The 24,040-nt window shown below is 41.2% G+C and overlaps 1 protein-coding gene across 2 annotated transcripts in view; it reads right to left on the bottom strand.

Moving 5' to 3' along the window:
* The window catches only part of klf8 (Kruppel-like factor 8), a 74,936-nt gene that overhangs the window by 13,706 nt on the left and 37,190 nt on the right, over positions 1–24,040 (bottom strand). The window contains exons 2-4 of one of the 2 annotated variants that reach the window (XM_044223463.1): positions 23,340–23,681; positions 2,090–2,362; positions 1,762–1,996 (exon numbers count right to left, since the gene is read on the bottom strand). In XM_044223463.1, the coding sequence (XP_044079398.1) occupies positions 1,762–1,996; positions 2,090–2,362; positions 23,340–23,681 (850 nt within the window). The remainder of the gene's footprint in view (positions 1–1,761; positions 1,997–2,089; positions 2,363–23,339; positions 23,682–24,040) is intronic. The other variant, XM_044223464.1, reaches the window with a different exon arrangement.

The following is a 24,040-nucleotide window of genomic DNA, read 5'->3' as shown; positions in this document are numbered from 1 at the left end:
TTCACCATTGCTTAACGCGAATCGAGCGGACCGCATTTAAGGCGCTCCTGATAAACTGCTGACAGGACGAACTCTGACTCCAGAGAATGGTTTGATATAAAGACTTTACCACCTTTTTCACTGGTTCTTCAGTATTGATCACCTTTTCACACACTGATTAATCTTAGTGTCAGAGAAGGTCAGGACATTTAAGGAGCAGAACTTGTTTACTGAGTACATGCTCAGGTACGAGTTAAAACTGACTGAATCATTTAGTTACTCATCAACCTTGTGTCAATCTACCTACTCAGAAAAAGAACAGTGTAAGCTCCCATAATGATTTATGAGATATCTAGAGACTTTCCCTCACAAAATATTTGAGGATGGATTCAGCTGTTGAAACACTGACAGATGCTTTAAGTAAGGAACAGTTTCCTACAACATATGTAACATTTCTTTCCACAAGTTTGCTCATTTAAGTGGGAATCATCTGGCACATATGGAGACCTTCCAGAATGACAAAGATAGACTTAGCAAGTCTAACATACCACTAACCACAAACCATCTCCCATCGAGAGACACACTGTATTCCTCTGAGACCGAGAGCTCTCCATAAATGACAGTGTTGGCAAGAGTGACCGAACCATGGAAGAACAAAGGCGGGTGTGACAGTCAAAGATGGAAAGAATAAAAGGGGAGAGGAGAGGAGAGGTCTAGTAATCTAACAACCATCTCAAATTGCCTTCCTTTCCCTAACTGCTATTGCTTTGTAAAATTTCAAACAACCAGTCTGTGTGCTCTGCACCGTCCCAGTATCCTGTTTCAACATGATACGAATGACATTAAAGGAAGAAAAATGCTCTTAACTGCTGTTTCATTGTGACTTAAAACACCTTTCTACCCAGTGTTTGATGTTATGATTTTCACTGGTCATATTGCTCAATGATAAACTGAGGCAGCAACACAGAACAGCAACCAATCCATGTTGTGGTGGTACTAAAGGCATCAGCAGTATTTAATTAGTAGTACTGGTAGTAATTGTAGTAGTTGTAGTAGTAGCACCTAACTGCATTTCGTTGCCTTGTACTTGTACACGTATAATGACAATAAAGCTGAATCTAAAAATCTAATCTAATTAATAGTAGCAGCAAAAGCAGTATTAGAAGCAAATCATATGATGTGCATCATCTGACACACATAATGTATAACATAAAAAGTGAAGGTGAATTTAGTCCTGGATGCCCAAACTCGTTTGCACTGTTTGTGTTGGCTATTCACCTGAAGATTCAACCTCTCCAGCTCTGCTTCGCAAGACAATTTATTTTTTATCTTTAAATAGCTGGAACTGTGGGTCAGAGAAAGACATGTCATTGCTTGACAAGAGATGAAGTCAAGGTAAAGTCAAAGTAGCCTATTGCTGGAGCAAGTTTGAAAATAGCAGGTGTTTGGATTTATATAGAAATTAATGGAGGCTGTTTTGATGCACCGTATACTGTCAGCATGATTTGGACTTAGTAGTAGCAGCAATGTAAACATGATAAGTATGTAATGTTTAGCATGTTAGCATGCTCATATGCAAACAAGCCTGCCTGGTCCCAGACTTCTGAATTGCTGCCAACATCTCAGAAAATTTCAATGACACAAATAGGCCTGGTGTTGTATTCATTGATGGCTGTTTCCACAATTGGAAAAATAACAGTAATTAACAGTAAACAATAAATAGCAATTGTCTACTGTCGTCCATTATGATATCTTATTGGAAGTTTTCATTGTACCACTCACCAGATCCTTCTGAGCGCCCATCACTGCCTATGAGCGGCACTGTAATGGCTGCCGTGGCGACGCCGTCAGTAGACATGGTGGTGTAAACAACAGGCAGCGACTGCACAACCACAGGGATGGTCTGGAGCTGGCCCACCTTGCTGGGCATGCTGACCGAGGGGATTGTATGGATGACATGAAGGATCTGTTGGCCCCCGGCACCCTGAGTGGCCAAGATGGAGCCTGGAGAGAGAACCTAGAGGGGTGCAAGAGAAGGGGAACATGATTGGTCACTCTAACCCTCCTGAGTGCAACAGCTTCAATGGAGGAGGTAGGAGTTTGTAGTTACCATGGAGCCTATTGACTGTACAGCAGAGGGGACTGGTGTAGCCGACAGGCTGGGTTGGGTCACGGCGCCGCTGGGTGCAGGGTTGACTGTGGTGCTTGTTGTAGAAGCAGGGAGCGAAGAGGAGCGGGGCTTGTTGAGCGACAGGTCAACAGGTTCGGTCTGGTCCTCGGCGGGGCACGGCTGGGGCGAAGAGGGCTCTGTCTTGCAAACTGGAGGCTCCGTCTTCACCTTCAGATCTGTTGGCTGCGAGCAGTCGTCACCTACATCTGCCTGCTAGAGAGCAAAGGAAAATAAGAGAAGTTTAGAAAACGGATTGTACTTCGGTTAAAACCTGAAACTGATATTTTGTGGATTTCCATGTGACCATTTTCGTGACAGGAAAAGAAAACAAAATTACCAACATTAAAAATTCAAGAAATATATATTTCATGATAGAAAAGCCAACACAAACAGAAATGTTTTCATCCTTTTTCTCTTGTGCAGTGAGACTGAGCTGGAGACACACCACCATGGGAAACACAGCAACAAAGGTTTGTAAAAACTTCTGTCTCTGCCTGATACCCAGTCACCTGGCTGTTACATGGCAGTGGCAATGGACATAATGCCAACACATATTCATACATATTATAAAAGGTGCATAGTAGGAAGAAGTTATTTCAAATGTGTCCAGGGTTCGAGAAGTAAAAGTCCCATTCATTTTCTGCACAGTGTTAGACGTCGTTAACGTCAGATGAAATCAGCAACAGTATAGCAGTGTTTTGTTGACAATTGCAAAAACAAAGCATTTTCAATTTGCCACAGCGCTGATTTGCCTCACTAACTGGAATTGTCTCCATAACAACTGCTGCTGAGGCTCATGGGTGTTATTAAGAACATTTATAGTATTTAGAGCCATCAGTCACACCAAACTGGTTGAAAAAAAGTGATTGTCTCAGAAACATAGTGGAAAACATTTTGAACTAATGGCCGTAACATAAACTCATATTGTTAAATCATTCACAAGACTCCTGTGTTTCTCTGTTGAGGATATCATTAAAAAAGAACTGAGAATTTCCAGTGAGGAACAATTCTTCTGGAACCAGCTCAACCCTATACATACATATACATGCTTATCTTTCAAGGCGTGACCAAATTTTTCAATCCATTAAGACTGACTATGTTTGCTTTGAGGAATTCATCCTGGATCCATCCAACTTGTATCAGGCTTTTTAATGTTATGGCCTAGTTTTCTCAGCCTTCTCAGAGAAACGGAGCACCCCATTCGCCTCTACAGCCACCCAGGGCTCAGCTGCCATGTAGCTCGAAAGCACAGGGAACAATGGCTGCTGTGTGGGTCACTGGGGGGAGGTGGAGGAGAAAGTGAGAGACAGAGAGAGAAGGGCTGGACGGGTATAGAGAGAGACTGGTACTGACTGAGAGAGAGAAAAAAAAAAAAAAAGAGAGGGGAGACGGGAGAAATGGAGTGAGAGAGGGAGCAGCAAGCGAGCCTCCAGTCCAGGAGTTGGCCTTCGTCCAGTTCAGCTAAGCGTAGCTTGGCTCTGGGTGAGGAGGAGAGGGTGGAGACTCCGCTACGCCCTTTTATCGGGTCACACAGTTCAGCTTGAGGCTGGGCTGTGTGACGGTGGACGAAGACAGAAATGCAAAGGTTGGTAAACATCCTCCTGCAGTCAACTTCATCATTTCATATGCAAATAGCCACCGTTAGACGACAGTGTTTTAAAGCATTACAGGTCGTTACACGTCACATTTAGGGTGTACAATGATTTTTGGCATCCCAGGCAACCATTTCAGTCTTTTGTTTCTTCACTCAAGAAAATTTGCAGAGACTTTGAGTTTGCTTGTGATAGGTAATCCATCTCAGTGAACGACCGACCACCTTTTTTTAAATTCTGACGTGTAAAGCAAGCATGAGGAGGAACCATTTTCGAAACTCTCCTTAATCGTGTGTCCAAGAACATCCTGAATTGTGCTTCTAATGTGATGTTCATCCTCTGTATTTTAATTCATCTTTGACAACGCATAACAAAAAACAAACAGATAGAATCTGCACCAAACTTTGCTGAGGTAAGGAGGAATTGCAGGAGCTCTATAATAGGCAAATAGGAAAGGAAAGGGGCAAAGGAAAGGAATGGAAAGGAAAGCCAGCGAGAGGAGATGAGGAAGGAAAGAGGAAGAAAACGGGAGATCAGCAAGCAAAAGGAAGCAGGGCCATAACGTGATTACAAAAAAAAAAACAAAAACAAAAATCTGAAAAGAAAATGAAGTGTGAAAGTAGTGAGGGAGTGGACGAGGCAGAGAAGAGAGAAAGAGACGAGAATGAAAGAGAGTGGGTGGGAAAGGCCTAGCGTTGCCATGGAAACTGGGAGCTATCAGCTGACTCCATGTTTTCCACTCCTTCCCCACCCACCACCAACTCCCTTCCCTTCCCCTCCCAGTCTGTTCATCTTTCCATCACTTCACCCCCACCAATTCCTCTATGTATTTTCTTCCTCTCTCTCTCTCTCTCCATCATGACCACACCCATTTCACCTTTCTCTCCCACACCCCCACCTCTCCCTCCAGCATCTCTCACTCTTTACATCAACCACACCCTTGTTTCTTCCCAACTCACCCTCTCATCCCTCGTTGGCTTCATTTCCACCCACTCACTCTTGTATTTCTCCTCCGTTCTCTTGTTTTTTTCCTCCCCTCTCCTCTTTTCACGGTTGCTCAGATTAAACCCACAACTTTTTGCAAAATCCCCAAAAGAAGATGCTGAGAGGCTGAACTCCACTAGAAAAAAGAAAAGAAAAACCTCGCTGGACTCCTGCAAGCTCTGTGATCTGAGTGACAGAGTGAGGAAGGAAAAATGAAAGAGAGAAACTTTCTGATATGAGGACAGAGTGACTAGCTCAAAAAGGAGGATGTATAGCAGCTCGTTACTCAGCAGAAGACAAAAAAACACAACTTTATTAAACTGTAATTTTTACACTTATATGTGGATTTTAAAGAGCAAAGTTAAGACTGACCACAGCACATTTTGTGATTGGCTTTGGTCACAAGACAATGGAGCCCTTTCTCTATCGCCAATAAAGACTAACACCTGAATTAATTAATTAATTGATTTAGTCTAATACCTGAATAGGCCTGTCATGTAAATGATCTTACACATTAAAAATCACTGTCTAAAAATTGACCCAGTTTGGGTCAATATCGCACCACCGCACTACTGGGTTACCCATGACAATGGGTTGTTCTGACCCAACTAAATATGGTTATTTTGAACCAGTGTGAGACACAACCAGCACAAGTTTTACCTTAAAACTGTCACAAATTGAACATGGATATGACTTTCAAAACTGCAAAGGATACACATATTATTAACAAGCAGTAACAAATAGTGACATGTAAGCTTAACCATGCCATATTATAGCTTAGATAAATAACCCAACAGTAATATAAAAAATAATACCAAGACTGGGTCTAAACAACCTGTTGTGTTGGGTGTTTTTCTACCCATGGGTACTGGGTAAAGTTGACCCAGTATTGCGTTGGTGATATATTGACCCAAACCGGGTTAATTTTGGCCCAGTGATTTCCAGTGTTTTAATTTTACCAAAGCAGTGAGAACAAAAAACTGAGGTTGTGTTCAAATTATTGTGAATAATAGTGTTTGCTTTTCAAGTGTCAAAACTTTTCCATCCAATCTAGCATTTTTCTGTTCTTTTATATGAGTTAATCCACATTGAATGCCCAAAAAACACTCAAGCTTTATGACCCATCCACACCTGCAAATAGGCCTTTTTAAAATGTATCCACAGAGGATCCAGTTTTCATTGTGAAAAGTGAATATTAGTTCATAAACATAGGCAAACAAGAAATATATTTGAATGGCAATTACTCTGCAAGCAAGGTTTTGAGAGGATTCAAGGTTAAAATTGTTAGCATAAGAGATGTTTTGAGCCTTGAAGAAGAAATTCTAAACTAAAGGTGATACAACCCCAGAAACATGTTGTTTTTATTAAATAAATGACTAGTTACTGGAATTTTACCACATTGTAACACTGTCAGTTCAATGGCAAGGCAATGCTTCCTCACCAATCTTGAATTTATTATCACACAGACCCTCTGTCTCTGTCTGGTCTCTGTTTCCACACAAAGGCAAGAAACTGAACTTCACTTGAAAGTACATCCTAACCTTTCACTTGCTCTGAAGTCAAATGTATTTGCATTGTCTGTGAGTCAGACAACAGCACATGGCCATAAAATAACAATCACAACAATCAGCCAGGGCTGGAACACAATTCACCTTAAAAAAAATTAACTCAACATGTCTGAATGCAACATGAAAAACCCTCGTTGAGCTAGACGTGTTGCAGCGGAGCTCGCCAGAGTACTCCCATTCTCCCCCCCCCCGCACTTCTCAGTTTAACGGCTCCACCATAAAATGGGTCACCCAGTCTTCATCTTGCAGTTAATTCATGTGATCTCTAACTTGAATGGAAGTGGGTAGCAGCTGTGACAGCAGCGGTGAGAAAACCAGGCAGAGAGAAAGACAGAATCTGTCCAGAGGACTTTAATCGTGTTGTACTCACACTGGGTCTCATACAGATAAAGTAATGAGTGATTTACACTAGCAATATAGCTCTGCTATCAGTAACCTTATGTGCCCACAGAAGGCTATTTACATGGTACAGTATGTATAATTATGGCACAACATCCAGAGCATGTGAGAGGAGCTGGATCATTCATTTCAACAGAGAGATGTGCAGCTTTTTTAGTTTATCCTTCTTGTTTTCTCCCCATTTGGTCGTATCACAAGCACGTGCTTTGCTTTGCTTGGTATGTGACTGTGCCACTTTAACGTAGGGTTAACAAGTAACGCTTAATATGGCAGCACTGAAGGACCAGTCAACACACCTTTGTCAGCAGCCACATAACTTATTTGTGACAGGTTACACACATGGGATCAACAGCAACAACTCCTCTACCAAATTCCTATTAAGAAGTTACATTTTAATGATATACATTTCCCATACAGTCTGCTCCCTAAAAAACTGCCCTAAAAAAAGATTGCTAGTGAATGTCATAATCTCACTTTTTGTAAGGTGGCAGATTTCCAATGCATACAAGCCTCAGTTAGAGGAAGAAAAGATGTTGTGTGCACAATGTTGCATACAGTTTTCCAATGTCCCTAAATATGAAACAGATGATAATACGCATGTCAGGACTTCACCCGAAAGATAACACTACATTTAACGAAGTAGGTCTTGTTAGTCACAAATGTCTCTTGCATTCCAGGAACCTTTCCACAAACTGTTGATACAATAGATTACTTATTACTTTATCTGTATAAACAACAGTAACTAATTTCACTTTTGGTTTATGGGCTGTTCTGCCTCCCAAAAAGTCCCTCCTCCTGAGGTAATAGTAGGTAGGTAGTACTACTAGCCTTACAACCCTTGCGCATTTCCTTTCCAATATTCATTCAAACATCACACAGTCAGGCAAATGACAATGTGTTGTTGTCAAAAGTGGTGCTTTTAATCTTCACGGTTCTTCAGATACCATGGACATGCAAACAGGTACATGCAGAACTGACTTTAAGTTCCTGTTTTTGTTGGTGGGAAAGAGACAAAAGTTACTGCCCAGATTGTGCCAGAAGGGACCAACAGCAGACTTGGTAACACTACCCTTGCTGCACCTATACTGGCCTTTGGTGGAGAATATGATCCTATGTGGTAAAAAGAAAAAACAATATCACCACTACAAAACAGTAAAACACAAGAGTAAAAAAATAATTATTTCCACTGAAGCCTAATAGGCTTTCAGTCTGTCACTGTTTTTTCTACAGTTAGAAATCAATAGGTCCTGAGGTGAGACAAACAATACTGTGACTGTTGAGAAGGCTACAGTGGTAAAGAGAAGGATGAGAGGATGGGAGAGAGATGAAGGGAGGGGCACCTTATTTTTTGGGGGGGCATACATGTGTGCTGGATCTGTATGTGCATGTAATAATGTCCTCTGTGTGTGTGTGTGTGTGTGTGTGTGTGTGTGACTGAGGAGGTTAAATGTGAAGGCAGATACAGACGATATAATAAAGACAAGAGCAAAAACAACAGCTGGGGGAGATATTAACCATGAAGCACACACACACACACACACATATGCAGCTCCACCCCTTACAGCCTTACCCACCCACTGAAACACCAACTGCCCCCACCCCTCAGTCTGTTCCTCTCTATCTCTCTCTCTGGTTCACCCACCTGTTAGCAGGCTGATCCCAGCACAGCTCACTATGTCTGTTAGCCAGTGCTAACACTCACACTCAGCCTAATGTTACCTAATAGTTGCCAGTGTTGATTTCCTGGGTGCTTAGTAACTTGTTCGTCCACAACACCCACACAGGACGGCACTTGGCTCTAACCTTAAAGCAAACTCTACTTGAGTTTTAATTACAGCTGTGCAGCGCACTGCACATGAATATAACTGCAACTTAAGTTTTCCCCAATTCAAAAGAAAAATCCACCTTCAGACACACTCACTAAACATGATATATTTCAGCATTTTGGTTAAGAGGTTAATTAAAGCACTTAAGGTAAATTCCAAAAAAATAAGACAACCTTAGTAGGAAATAGGAGTAGGTGAATCTGATTAAGGGCCTAGACATCTAATTATGCATCTGTAGAAAACCACATTATGTATATTCCCCTTGTAATTAATGCTACCACTGTACGTGATTTTAACATCTAGGCATAATTAGTAGACCTTTACTGAACAGTTGTTTTTAAAAAGCGTCAATTAGGAGTATCATTAGTATTTCATGAGCTTGTCAATGTAAAAGTGCTTTATGCAGTTATATTGCAACAAAACTACAAAAGAATGCCAAATATCCTTCCTGTAGACACTGGGAAAAACTCTGATCAAAGATAGTTTGACCAATGTAAAAATACATGTAGACATTATAGAATTAGCTGTAAGACAAAAATATTGCATATTGTCAGTTACAAGTGCTTAAGAAGAGAGACCTGAATGTAGACCATTTCGTGTTAGAGCTAGAGCTCATTAAGAATAGAATAATAATAATAATAGTCACAAAAATTCCATAAATTACTCATCCCTCTTTCTTACTTACATTTTCCTATTTTAGGCTATGAACTGTGCAATGACCACTTTGCTTGAAGACAAAAGAAAAAGTCATTTTTTCAACAGCCTGGGCTAAAAGTGTGTAGCGCAAGGAGCTCTGCAACAAACAAATGTGGATGATATTACTGTTTACCTTTGTTTTCTCTTCCAAATAAATGGTTTCCATAACTGGCCTAAACTGGAATTTTAAAACCAGCCTGTACTGCAGCGCCCCCATCCACTCATACACTTCTACATAATCGCTACAATGAAGATATCAAATGACTGACAGAAGTGATGGCAGACAATAAACAAATAAGATCCAGGTTGTAAATATGATTTTCCTGTAAGTGAAGATGCTGAAACATTTCAAAAGCATTTGATTGGCAGCATTTTAGATTATTCTATTGTGTATTTTGAGAATTCTGCTGTATTGAACTGTAACAATTTACTTTTCTTGGCAAACCCAAGAACTTTTAGCCTACTTTATGGTTCATTTATCAATTTCCAATGTTTCCCAGCTGTGCCTGAACTTGTTGCATTCAGCTGTGGAATACACAATACAGAATGTGTAGGCGGAGAGAGAGAGAGAGACTTACAATAAATCACAGTTCGACAAAGCTCATGGCTTGTCACTCCGGTCCTCAGTTGCCTCACAATCACTCATATCAACAATGTCTGTAGAAATTCCGGTAGAACGTCTCTTTGAAATCAGTTCTCCAGTAATCGAAGCATGCCCTCTTTTCAGGTCATTTACGAAGTGCTTCAATCAGTTTCCTTTCCGCCCTTTTCAGATCTAATGTCACACACTAAAGGCAGGCTTTCAGTGCTCTGTGAATAAAACATCATTGCTGACAACAACAAAAAAAAAAACATTCAATGTTTAAATGACAAGCTTTTCAGGGACTAAGAAAAGCCTTGGATTGATAGCCAAGCAATTCCCGGGAAATTCTGATAATGAAGCAAGACTTTAAAATGAAAAAAAGAATGAAAACGCAAAAATTTAATTACACAGTTTGTATTTCTTAACTACAAAAACCTCCCTCCTGACAGATACTGATGAGGGTGGAGAAATAGAAACTCGTCTAATCGCTCCAGTAGAAACAAAAACCAGCTTTGAGACAAGTCTGTTGACCCATCCATTATTTCAAAATCATCACCTTTATAAATGGAAAACCACAAACATCTTGGCTCAGTCATCGGGGCAGTGAAACTTTCAACACCAGTAATGCTCGTTACAGACAATGTCTGCACCCTCAACACCTCGGCTTAACTCAGGAAACAGTCTCTTTTTGTTGGAACCAGGTGAATTTATCTCACCACACTGGCAGTTGGTTTAATAACATCCTAATTTTACAGCTGAATAGGCGAAATTACTTGTTTACATGGAGATTTTCGTTGCTGATGTCAGATGACAGGAACAGTTTAATAGCGATGAGAAAGGAATGGAAGCTGTGATGAAAGTTAAAGCTGAAGTGCACTGGTACCATCTTCAAAATGCAGCTTGCTGAGAAACATTTCGGGTGATGGTCACAGTTTGGTTATATATTATATAAGACCAGTATTAAACATCAGCTGATACACTAAATGAACTACATGTTGCTCAGATCAGTTCTGAATAAAAATACACACACAACAGAGTCGTATCTGCTTTCTGTCCCAATCAGAGCTGCCGTTTTAACTTCCTAGAAGCTCTACTCTGGAGAAAGTGGGCTGCCAACAATGACATCATCATCTTGCACCAGCAGAGGGAACTGCATCCGTCCAATATCTGCACTGCATTACCCCCTCACCCCACAACATCTCTCTCAGCATCCTAAAATTGTGAATGTGCTGTCCTTTGAATGGACTGAATGCTCAACCATAGACACACACACACACACACAATTCCCTCGCACACACACACACACACACACACACACACACTGACTACCACACATGCTAGCAAAACCCTCCTGGCAAAAGCACAGCAAACAGGCCTCTAACCTCTCATGTCTCATGCTCTCACATACAAACACATGGAGAGTAATAGAGTGTGTGTGTACATGTGTGTAACTGTGTGTGTGTGTGTGTGTGTATTGTGGCCTGTCTTTGTGCATGAGTGCTCCTCTTTGCTAGAGGACAACTGACTTGTTTATGTGCATACATCGGTGACACACACACATACACAGAGGGCCTCATTGTGTGTATTTGTGTGTATATGAGAGAGAGAGAGAGAGAGAGAGAGAGAGAGAGGGCTATTCACTGTGCTGTGCTGGCAGGTATTCAGTATGTGTGTGTGTTGTGTTCGCCTTTGGCTGAAGCAGCGAGTTAGAAAGAGAGGGAGAGAGGAGGGGGGACAGAAAGAGAGCAAGGGAGGTAGAGAAACAGAGAGAGAGAGAGAGGCTGGTCTGGAAAGGTGGAGGAGGAAGAGGAGGAGTGAGGAGGAAGGGGGGGAGGGGTCAGGCTACACAGTCTTTTCGGCAACTCCCGCCAGAGCCGCGGTTGCCATGGTGACGGGGTGAGCGGAAGCAGAGCCTCCCTCGACATATCCTATTAGGGCGAGAGAGAGAGAAAGAGAGAGAGAAATGGGGGAGAGAGAAAGAGAGAGAGAGAGTCAAGTGTGAGAGTTTGAAAGAGAAAGTAGAAGAGAAAACAACGGCGGGAGAAAGAGAGATGAGATAAAGGCCTGTGTGTGTTGTGGGAAAAAGTAAGAGATATTTAAAATAAAGAGGAAGTCGTCTGCTAACTTTTGCTGGAAAGTCGTAACAAGGCCGCAAAATGACATTTGACCTTGTTCTGACACGCAAACACTAGTTAACTTGTATGAACTGGCCAGCCTGTTTAATCATTTCCTCTTTCTTTCGTCGCCACCTTTTTTCATCTCCTTAGGTCTTCTCAATTTACAACAACCAACAACCAAACTGCTCTTAAGCAAGGCACTTTAACTCGTACTGCTCAGTGGCCAATATAGGTATATTTTAATTAAATAGTTTATCAGGATACCAGACATGTCCTCTCTTGAAAACTGAGCTTCTTTTATTCTTTCAAAAACACTGACGTATGATTGTCATCCGACATTCTCTCGCTAATGCTTTGTATACAAAGTGCTTCACAACAAGAGAAATAAAATAACACAGTGAATGATAAAATACATACAAGGCAAATAAAATAAACAGACAGCTCAGGTAAGATCAGGATATGCTTTCCGATGAAAATGTGTTTTGAGAAGAGACTTTAAAGAAGACACTGACTCAGACAACCTGATTTCTTCGGGCAAGTTGTTGCAGAGCCTCGGGGCCCTGATGGCAAAAGCTCTGCCCCCCCTTTTGTTTTCATTCTGGACTCAGGAAGAGACAGAAGATCCCTGCCTGAAGATCTCAAACTATGAGAAGGTTCATAATTGATTAAAAGGTCTAAAATATAATCTGGAGCCAGGCCATGAAGAGCCTTAAAAGTAATCAATAAGATCTTAAAATCAATCCTAAAACAAACAGGGAGCCAATGTAAAGAGGCTAAAACAGGTGTGATGTGGTTGTACCTCTTGGTCCTGGTTAAAAGCCTAGCAGCTGAGTTCTGTACAGTCTCCTACTTGTGGGAGTTGCTATTGCACTCCATGTGCTATTTATATTTTGGGTGTCTACTAGAAAAGCCCAGTCTGCTCTGATTGGTCAGCTTCCTCATCCGTTCTGCAGGTGTTTTTGCAACCAGGGAATCACTACAACCAAATATGCTCTATAACAAAGATGACACATTACAAGCTGCGATAATGATATGAAATGGTATACACTTCCAGTTTCCTAAGTGGGCACAGTCGCCTCTCCTCCCGATCCCCCCCACCTCGTTTGGAAGTGTTGTGAAAGTGTGTGGATCCATGAAAGCAGATTGAGTTGTGCCAGAGACGGTTCAGAAAGTGTTATGTGTTGTTATAGAGCATCTTTGGTGAAACCAGACCGATGGTTCAGCACCAACAGAGAGAAGAGATATCTGTGTTGCCAGATCTCGCAAGAGTGTGTTGCCGAGACAGAGACAGGTCTCAAACAAAGTTTTGTCCTGATTTGTCTATCTGAAAAACGCCTTTTTTTTTCAGGATGACGAAATTCAGCGGGTGAGCACCCCACGAGTTTTTTGTAGAGTGCAAAATCTTTGCAAAATTTTTGTTGTTGCTGAAATGTGCCCAGCATTCCAAAGCTGTAAGAATCTGTAGCCAATCAGGACTTTAAAACTTTGACATTATTTATTGTAATTTAATTAAATTAATTTTGTTGTTGAAAACACGGCATTCCAAGAGTGTACATGTCAGATTCTTTGTAAGACTCTGCTAAAGTTGGTAATTAAAAAAAAAAAATGTGTGTTGAATGACTTATAAAACATTACTCATATTTTCAAATCTCCAGTCAGCTTTTAGCACTGACTTAATGTAGGGCCCTATTGAATCTGTGTTATAGTTTTTTTAAATTCTTACTTCTGCGAACCCGTCTGTGATTCTGTTTTCACAGAAACTACAGGGCCATCAGTCTGTCGCTGGCTCGCACCGCCCCCATCAAAAAAAACAAACAACTATTGGCCTCCGGCCCCCATCCAAAGATATTTGCCACCGGGCCTAACAACTTTTCCAGGGGGAAACTGGGGGATCAGCTGGCAGCCAATGCTCTGAGAAGGTCTGGCCTGGGAACAAGATCTAATGGATCCATAAGAATAAATTTTGATATATGTTAGAAAATGGGTCGTGTTGGAGATAGGGTGGTAATATTACTATTCATTCACCATTCACTACAATCAGCAAAATGTATCTACACAAACTTCAGGAACTCTGCTTTGCTCTAATGACTGCATAATTTTTTTTTATCGCAAAATGTGAATAATAAATATTATATACATGTACATATATATATTCAGTTTATACTGCTCACCCAGCTCTGCGCCGATCAGCACACCTCTGTCCGCCCTCCCTCACTCTTGCTTGCCCACTCACTCACTCTGCTAATTTACCGTAAGCCGTTAGCCTGCACACTGCGGCTAAAACACTACCTTAATGGTACCTAAAACTGTCAAGGTCGCCCAAACTGCGACGTCTTTGCTCTCAACAAAACTTTTATATAACTCTTATTTCCACTGAGATCTATGCCCGGTACAATTTATAAAGACACTTTTTCACTTACAGTATGTGCTCATTTTATCAGTTGAAAATTTAAATATTCAGGTTGTCATGTCACAAAATTTCAAATTTGTCTGACGGAAAAGTTTGCGCCCGTTTCCTTAGACCACCGCCATTTTGGCTCCCCTCCGCAAGAGCACCTCTGCAGTTGACAGGAAATCACGTGACCTCAGCAGCAGTTGGTCATCTTCGGGTCGTTTTTGTGTGGCGGGCCTTACTGTAAAACACAACTATATTCACTGATTTTGGTGAAACTAGCAATATGGGGCAGTGAATTTGATGAATTTACTGTTTATCAGACCACAAATGAGACAAGAATTAGGTTGGAAAAACTATAGACGCAGCCAAGCGTAATATTTCTGAGATCCAGGCCTCACTGATTACTGTACAAAAACACAACAATTGTATTCACTGACAGTGTTCCCAGACATTGAACAATGAGATTACCAATTCAACCAGCCTACATCTTGATGTTTGTTTTATATATTTCCTTTGGTGGACCTTTAAATTGTTCCCCATTGAGAAGCAAATAAAGAAATATCAAGATCTGGACAAAAGACGATTGTTGTCTTGGTCTGTGTGACTAACAGATGTAATCTGCTGGTGGTCACACAGACCAAGAGCCAATCATCAGCAAGGAACGACATGCAATCGGCGCAGTCGCAGGCCACAATGTTTCAAATTTAGAAGGGCATGCACAGGGGCCATCATCTTCTTCTGATTAATTATTTTGTTTTTTTAATGTGGCAGTTAGTTAAGATAGCTAATTTGGATTATTCTCTCTTGGTACTTCTTTGTGTTTTGATATTTGTATTTTTCTTGATTTAATGTTTCTGAGTTCACTCTTCGATGTGTTTTGTGCTAAGGGGCCACTGTAAACAAATAGTTTTCGATTCATTTCTGTAACATTCATTATTAAAAGAATTTACACTGCGTTATTTGGAAAAACTACATCCTGTTTAAACGAAGGATGTAAAGCCGGAACAGGCAAACAATCGTCTTGCTTTTTTGTTTGTTTTCAGTGATGACGCAAACAAGTCAGAATAAAAGTGATAATAGTGAATTTGAGTTAACACAACAGATGTACCATTAAGTAGGATGTGAGGCGTTTAAGTGTAGGCTCCCAGTGGAGCGAATACCAGGAGGATCGGCTTCCTGGAGACTTTATCTTTGGACAGGAAACTCCACTCCCTTCTGTTTGAGGCAGCCATAGAGGTGTGGTCAGCATGCACGCACACACACACACACACACACACACACACACACTGCTTAATGATCCCTTACGCAATACCACTCCACCCAGTCTTCACCCTTTACTAACCCAAACCATGCCACAACACACACACATATAGGGCTCTACCAGACCCCTCCCCCATCTCCCCAAACCCTCACAGCCTCATGTGAACACACTGATATAATTTGGCTTTTTCTCCAAAATATAAGGTGCTTTTAAAAACAGCCAATCAGGAATTTTTATTTTCTTTATGAGCAGGTGGACATTTTGGCTGTTGTGGTGTCGAATCATGGGTCAGCCTCTGCATCCACCACTGCCTTCACACCCTCAACAACCAATGCTTCGGCTTGTTGTTACACTTTCTGTACATTCTCTGGCAGTCAGTTCTTCTATTGCAAAATAAATGATCAACCTAGACAATCAATAAAAATGAATAACTGAGTCACTGGAAACATGGCAAATAACCTTCAAAGCAGTGTATAAATCAGTTCTTCCTGCAATGTTTCTATCATTTCAAATTTTTAGATATATTATTGCCACTATGGGTGCTTACATAAACAATTGAAGAATCAGAGAACAATGGATAATGCACATTTTTATACATAATTTTAACAGCATGTATAACTTTGTTTGAGAAAGACTTGCAAGAACTTGCAACTGAAAGAAACAAAAATGAGAAAAAACTGTGATCGCTTTAGAGTTTAATTTTGATCTCTGAATTTTGATCCCATCTCTGAATAAAAACACAAATCCAGCCATCATAGAGCCAGAGTCGACATGTAATTGGCTGCTTAGTATAACTGGTGTCACTAGTGAGAGCAGATTTATAACCTGCTCAGAAAAGCCTAGCGTTCAGTTTCATGGAAAAGGTCTGTTGTAAATGATGGCTGAGCAGGTAATGTATCATGACCTTTGGCACAAGTCTGGACAGGTAATGATGCAACTTTGTGCCTGTTTCCTTGATAAGAGAAGCTTTGAAATTGCCAATGGTCAGATGTGGTCAGCACAAAATAAAAAAAACAGAGGAGCATCAGTTGAAAACAGCTGATATATCTATGGAAATGTGTGTCAAACAAAAACTGAAATTATCTGTAAATTCAGTAAAATGTGCAAAGTTAAGACAACATTGAAAAATGGGGTTCTTTCCTTGTTTTTAAACTTGCTGATCACTGCAGTAAGAGGATACAGCTTTGTATCAAAATAGTTGCTGATTGGCTGAAAAACAGCAGCATCTACATCTCTCTTTTCTGGACCATTAACTGGCCTAATGCTAGATGAAAGATAAGGGACATGCCACCAGAAACAACCACTTCAAGTCCAAACTGAGACATTCAGAACCATCAAAACCTCCACTGGCTCCATTTTGGTAAGTTTGTCATGGCCTTGCTCTGTCTCTTGTTTTCTGTCTTTCTCTCCTTTTCTCTCTGCAGCTTTCTCTGTGTCAGGCCTATTTGTCAGACCTTGTATCTAAACAAAACCACACAATTTCGACATGATGTTGCTAAATTCTGACTTAAAACCACACTGGAAGCTACACAGATGCCATCTGTATGGTTTTTCTACATATCAGCTGAGGATGAAGAACAGCTGGTTTCCTGTCCTGCATGTGACTTCCCTCTTAACTTTACCTCCTATCTCTTCTCCCAAACATACCACTCCCCGCTAATAGAGCCAGTCCTTAGCTATCCCACATTCTCATATACCATCACAAATGCAAATCTAAGTCTTCAGTCTCCGTTATGGGTTACTACGGACTGAGGGATTTCTAGGATTGTGGGTGCAATGGTGTCACAAAACTTGCTCAGCATTTCAAGGGCCATTTCAATCAAAGCAACAGAACAGAAAACACACTCCAGTGTCGCCATGCCTTCATTGTAGGTCCAGCTAACTGACTGAAATTATGGTCTGCCTCTCTAGAATTATAAAGTGGCCTCGTCAGTCAATTTGACAGGTAGCTGGCATTTGACATGACTTGGACGCCATTTGAGAACATCTTTTGTTGTTGGATCTGATTGAAGACTGAACTGCACTGTCATTACTGACTAGGTGCGGTGAAGAGGACCTATGACCAAAACTCATCATTATTGCAGCTTCTAGGGAGTGGAAATGTGTTAATAGTTGAGCCAAAATATATTCTTAATTTACCCTGAGAGCCTCCATAATGATTTCCAGTGGCCCACAGACTTGTATTTGTAAGGACTAGTTTCTCTACTGTCCCAGGAGGTGATGATGGATGGTAACAAATGGATGAATATACCTGAAATATTACCCTAAAATAGTTCAAGACTTGGTTAAAAATGTTGCATTCATTTTATATTTTATGAATCTACAGGGCACATACTAAAACAACTCGCAATTTAAATATAATACATTTAAATATCAAAAGGTACCTACCTGGATTAAAGTAGATCCTATCACTCCACAAAGTGTATGTCAAAGCATTAGCATTAGCTCTGGAGGAAATAATTTACTAGTTTTGATTTTGGTGTGTGTGTTCTCGTTCCCTCATCTCCCAAAAGCCTGATGTACTCCATTAACCTTTGAATTGATTTTTTTGGTCACAGACAAAAAACATCTCTCCATTTGCCTTGCAGTTTCTCTAAAAAAGGCCTGTTAGCATTGTTAGATTTCCTAATAAAAACCAAAGGGAACAGCTAGCCTCAGTGTGCTGGCTGTACAGAGCCAACAGGGACAACAACATTATGAAAAACAAACAAAAAATACCATCGAAGGCAACAGAGAGGAGGACAAAATGGATGGCAGTCATAATCCTGCAGTGCAGCCTTTCCTTATCTGACCGTCCACACCCTCTCCACCTCCACCACTCTACCTTCCCTCCTATCTCCCCTCTCTCCATCTGCACTCTTTCCTCATCTGTCTCCTCGCTGCCAAATTGTTTCTTCTTCTCTCCCTATCTTCTCTCCCCCCTCTGCTTTTTTACACTTCCTACAGCTTCCTCTCTTCATGTCTCACCCATCCTTCCCTGCAGCTGAAAGCACCCTTCCCTCCTCAGTATGTTGGCTGGGTTAATGGCTGCTTTAGCGTGCCTGTGACTCCGACAGGCCTCACCTTATCATTACTGCTCACGCCCTTTATTCTATACCCTCTTCTGTCTCCAATTATAACAGGGTACATGGACCTACCTATCAACTTAACACTAAAAGTAGAAATGTCAAAAGGTGTAGCAACATGCCTGCGCTGCCAACCTGTAAGCTCAGCCAGGGCGACATGCAAACACTCCCAGAGTATTTATTACTTATGATTATATTTAATTAGCATTCATAAAGTCTAGCCACCGATAGCTATTAGAAGAGACCTACATGTCACAGCTCATATTTACGAGTGTTTGTCTGCAGGCTGGTTGTAGTTTCCCATCCTGATTAGGGACACAATGACTATGAGGTAGTCCAGGTAACCAAAATAATGTGGCCTTTTGGAAGACAAGAGGCAGACAAAATTATCCCATTCATAGAGAATATAAATTCCATTCATAGAGAATATAAATTCCAAACGGTATAATCTAAGGCTCTATAAATGTAAACAAAAGGAGTTTAAAAAATTCAAGACTAGGCACTGGAAGCTCCTATCATTATCAAACTGATAATGATCTTGACAGGTCTCTTTATTCAGGACAAATCCAAAACAACAACTAAATTTTAGTTATGAATGTTTTCTGGTGCTATTTGTTTACATTAGTAATTTTTCCAAATACAGCAGGAAACAGGCTTAGATTTTCAACTATGATCAGTTAAATAAAAAATGCAGAACTTTCATTATTAAGACAAACTCTCCAATCATGTATTTATGTGGTATGGTGCACTTATTATTAGTCGCTTTGGACAAAAGTATCTGCCAAATAAATGTAATGTATTAAAAGAGGTCTGGGAATTTTTGGGCAACTAAAACAGTTCCAAAAATTGCCAGATCAGAGTCCAAAATGCAGCTGCACAGGTAAAGAAAAAAATTCTATATCATATCTGGAAAAACACCTGCCAAACACAGACTGATTTTACAAAGAGAAACACCGGTTACAAGAAGAAACTAACCAACAAAGATAGGACGGACATTTACAGCAGGTTGACACTGTTATTGGGCATGAAACACAATATGTTTATGTAGCAGCGTGGATTTAATAACTTCAAAGTTAAAGTCTTTTGCTATGAAGTGTTCATGATATTTTGTCTCCTCTAAATTGCCTTGTCTGGTCATGATTTAAATGCTTGGACTGCAAATTTTGTCATATTTATTTACAACATTCAAATTCTCAATCTCAGACATGTATATCTGAGCTAATAGAATTTCATATGTAAAAAAAGAGGAGTTGACTGAAAGACACGGGCACTCCTCTGTTTCCGAGAAACTCCCCGGTTCTGTGTAAAACATAAGGAAAAAGATGCAGCTCTGCGCTCCAAATTAGTTTAATTTATTAGCAGACGGTCGGACCGAAATAGTTTTATCCTGAGAAATAAAACTGCCGGGGCATTAAGATGACATGCAGGGTAACCCTAGCAGGAGTTTGGTTTCGAGAGGAGCTTTTCTCCTCAAAATGATTCACACAGGGCGCTTTGGCACTGCTATGACCTCTGACCTACTCACTATTTATTTCATGGAGCTTGTTCTACTGATACTCTCCCTGAAAGTCACTCAGGATTAAAACAAACAAAAGGTCAACTTTGCTGCTTGAAATGCAAAACCGCAAATGTCAACATGCTGTGAGAGAAATTGTTTGTTCGTAAAGTGTGTTTCATTACTTTTTATGCCTTTTTTTATCCATCTATCAATCCTTTCCGGCCACCATCAGGACAACCTGCTTTTCCTACTCCCTCACTTTCCTGACATCACATCGACAGAGCACAAAGACTCATCACAATCTTTTTATATCCTGTCATCTTTATATATCCAGAGAAGCGTGGCAGAGTACACAAGCTTTTTTTTCTCAGAGCTGCCTCGCATCACATTCTCACAGTTCCATTCATTCATTCAGTGCTACTGGTGACCCTGAGTCATAAGGGGTTAAATGCTTGCTCAAAGGCTCTCCAGCAGCAGCAGTTACTGAGGACAATGAGGGTGTTTCTCATTCACTTTCCCTGTACAGAGATTTCCTACTGGTCTGGGAACTGCTGAACCTGCTGTCAAAGGCCTGCTGCATCGTCCCTAACGCTACAACTGTGCAAACATGAAAATCATCTAAAGGATTAATCATTTATCAAGCAAATCTCCAGCAGATCTCCATCTATCATCAATTCCCCCCTCATCCTGTGCTCTGCCATGCATCCTCTGTCTTCATAGGAAACTTCCTCCATATAATATAATTTTAAGTCCCACCCACTTTTTTAAATGATTAGTTTAGACCCCCTTAACCATGTTTTTACCATGTAAAAAATCAGTGCATCAGTCTATCCAGTCCACACGGCGCTCTTTTCAGAGCAACGTGTCAGTGCTTCATTATCAAATCCATTCCGCCTGCTTATTGAGAGAATACCCAAATCAATGGTAATGCCATACCACGTTTTCACTGCTACCTTGCACCCAGGCATATTGTCAAATAGCACACACACACACACACACATACACACGAGAGCACCGCTAACATTAGCTAGTCATTGATGCCCGGGCGCCAGGTAGCTGAGTTGGTGGGTCACACACTGTCACCACAGAATGTTAACTTATCTTGGCATTTAACGAAATGTTCGGATTTTGTTCGCCTGTCGCTTGTAGCCTTCTTGATTTTGTTCCTTTGGGAAATTGCAATTGCAATCGCCCATCTTTGAGGGCACCTTTTAAGCAAAGCACCCTCAAAATATGACAGTAGGACACAGGTAAAGTTCAAGGAGAACAGTTTAGAAATAGTTTTGAGTTGATATCACTCATATGTAAGGTCCAATTTCACAAAATGACAAGTAGAGGCATCATTTCAGCTTTCAGTTGGCTAGTAAAATTCCATATTTTCAATATTTTGAAGCAAGCTGTCAAATCAACATCTAGGTTTTGAAGAATGCCGTTGCCCTGTTTGTCTGTCTGTCAGCAGGATTTTCAAAAAACTATTTCCATTAAATTTAGAAAACAGAAAAGGTGTGAAAAAACTGATTAAATTTCAATTTGGTTGGTGATCTGAATCTGGGGTTCTGCCAAAAATTATTTTTAGCTGTAATTGAAAATAATAACACTTTAACATACAAACTCCATGTATGAGACGGGGAAAGAGAAACTCACTGTTGACCTTTCACAACAGACCGGTGTCATAGGTCACCTGCGACCTGAGAGTCGTCGTTGACAATGAAAACACATTGCTACTAAAGCGCAGAACTACACCAGACCTTGTACAAAGGTATTTGCTCAGGAGAAATATCCAAAAGTAGTCTCTGACATGTTTACACTGAATAATGAGCATTATGGTGCCGGTGAAGACATGTAGATCTATGGGATTTTTTCTCCCAATGAAAAGTTAATGCCACAACTCACATTCTACAATCATGTTCAAGTATATCTGAGACTGAAAAAGAATTTGATATGAGAGAGTGCTGTCAATATCTACACTGTAGGGTAATCCTAAAATAATGTGCAGTAACTCTATTCACTTGGGTTCATGCTTTCATAAAGCCCAACAGTGAAAGCAAAGTTGACACACTGTCAGCCCTGAGTTTATTATCGACACAACGTTTCAGTCATGGATCTTCGTCAGGCATCTGAAGAGCCGAATAAAGCCAACAGCGTCATACCTTAGTTAGGCCGCGATGAGACAGACACTGCATGGGAAAAGCCTCCTCTTTCATTTGAATGGGACCACTGCATTGTCACAGCAGGGGTTCCAACAGAGAGACTTGGCAAAAAAAGTGAACCTGGCTCAACTTTTGCCGCAATGCAAAGCGACGTCACCCAGCATTACGCTGCCTTATCATTTCAAATACGTACATGTACCACTTCATTTGGAGCTTAAACTGAAATTGAGCCCACCTGAAATGTCTGTAATATTCCCTCCTTATACAGGAAAACTGTGTACACGCAACTACAAGTACTGCAAGTACGGTACGTCAACACTGAAACAGGAAGTCAGTATATAAACGGACAGTTTGGGTAATAATTTTACTACTCTCCTTTACTTTCTCTTCCAAATACGTTTGGCTACCCTGGAGGTTTGTTTACAACCTGTCTGATCGTCTGACCACTCCTGTTTCTTGCATTTAGCCTTCAGCGATCTTGCCATGTTCCCAGATCTCAGCAATTCATTTGGTGAGTACACTGGTATTATTCCAGAATGATGGCCAAAACTATGAAAATAAGACCCATGTTGTAATGAACCAGAACTCCCCTAAAATTGCCTCTGCCTCATCTACAGAGGATTGTATGATTGAATGTTGGTGTGAAATGGAGGCCATGGCTCTGATTTACATATGGCTGCCATGTTTGCGGTTCATTCTTGAATATATAATGAAAACTACAAGATCAAATCTGGACTCCCTAAAATTGGAACACACAGAGAGGTGAGAGTCGGATCATTTGACAAATTAATACTCAGTCCATCACTGACTCATTTGTAAATCTTCTTGATGCCAAGATAAGTATTAGCATTAAAATAAAATCCTGCATGTGTTGAGTGTGAACTCAGCGTGATCAAACACGTCTGATCATAAGCGATGTGAGTCGGCAGCCACACCTGCCCACACCCACCTGACTCTCATCCATCCATCTGTCCATCAATCCTTCTGCTTGTTCAGCCACAGATCCTCCACCCTCTTCTAATCAATTAACCAATCACCACCCCACCACCCCCTCACCGTGCACTCCATCTCCTCTGGCTCTGGTTTGATCTGTATGGAGGGCATGTCTGTCTCGCCCTCCTCCCGCTCCTCCTCCTCTTCCTCCTTCTTCTTCACAGACTGTGTCGCCACTTCCTCTTGCTCTTCCTCGCCTGCTTCCTCCTCCTCCTCCTGCTGCGGCGGCCGAAGCCTGGTTGCCGGCTCCTCCTCCTTCTCCTCCTCTTCCCGGGCCGCTGGCGGCGGTGGTGATGACGGCGGCGGTTGTTGTTGTTGTGGGGTCAGGGCGCTCTGCTTGGCCGGACTCCTCTGCTTCTTCTGGGCGCCGACGGCACTCTTCTTCTGCTTAGGAGTCGACTGGCACTGAGGAGGAGGAGAAGAAGGAGAGACAGATGGTGAGTGGAGGAAGGAGGGATCTCTGACAAATAGAGGAAGATGAGTAGAAGGTAGGGAAGGAGAAGAAGGGGGCTGAGGAAGGGAAGGGAGGAGTGATGGGGGGGGGGGGGGGGGGTAACAGTAGTTGAGGAGAAAAGAGGGGAAGGAAGGGTGAGAACAATGTAAAAAAAAAGGCAAAACTTCCAGAGAGAGGGTGAAAGGAGAGGATTTTCTAAAGGATGGAAGCAAGAGAAGAGGAAGGAAAATGTAAAAAAAAAAAGAGGAGAATAGATATGAGGACAGGAGGAGAGGAAGACAGGTAGGAGAGGAAGCAAGACAGGAAATGG

The sequence above is a fragment of the Siniperca chuatsi genome, linkage group LG14 (assembly GCF_020085105.1).
Source record: "Siniperca chuatsi isolate FFG_IHB_CAS linkage group LG14, ASM2008510v1, whole genome shotgun sequence".
NCBI classification, from domain to species: Eukaryota; Metazoa; Chordata; class Actinopteri; order Centrarchiformes; family Sinipercidae; genus Siniperca; species Siniperca chuatsi.
Note: the sequence above shows the minus strand (reverse complement) of the source record. Positions and strands in the feature narration are given on the sequence as shown.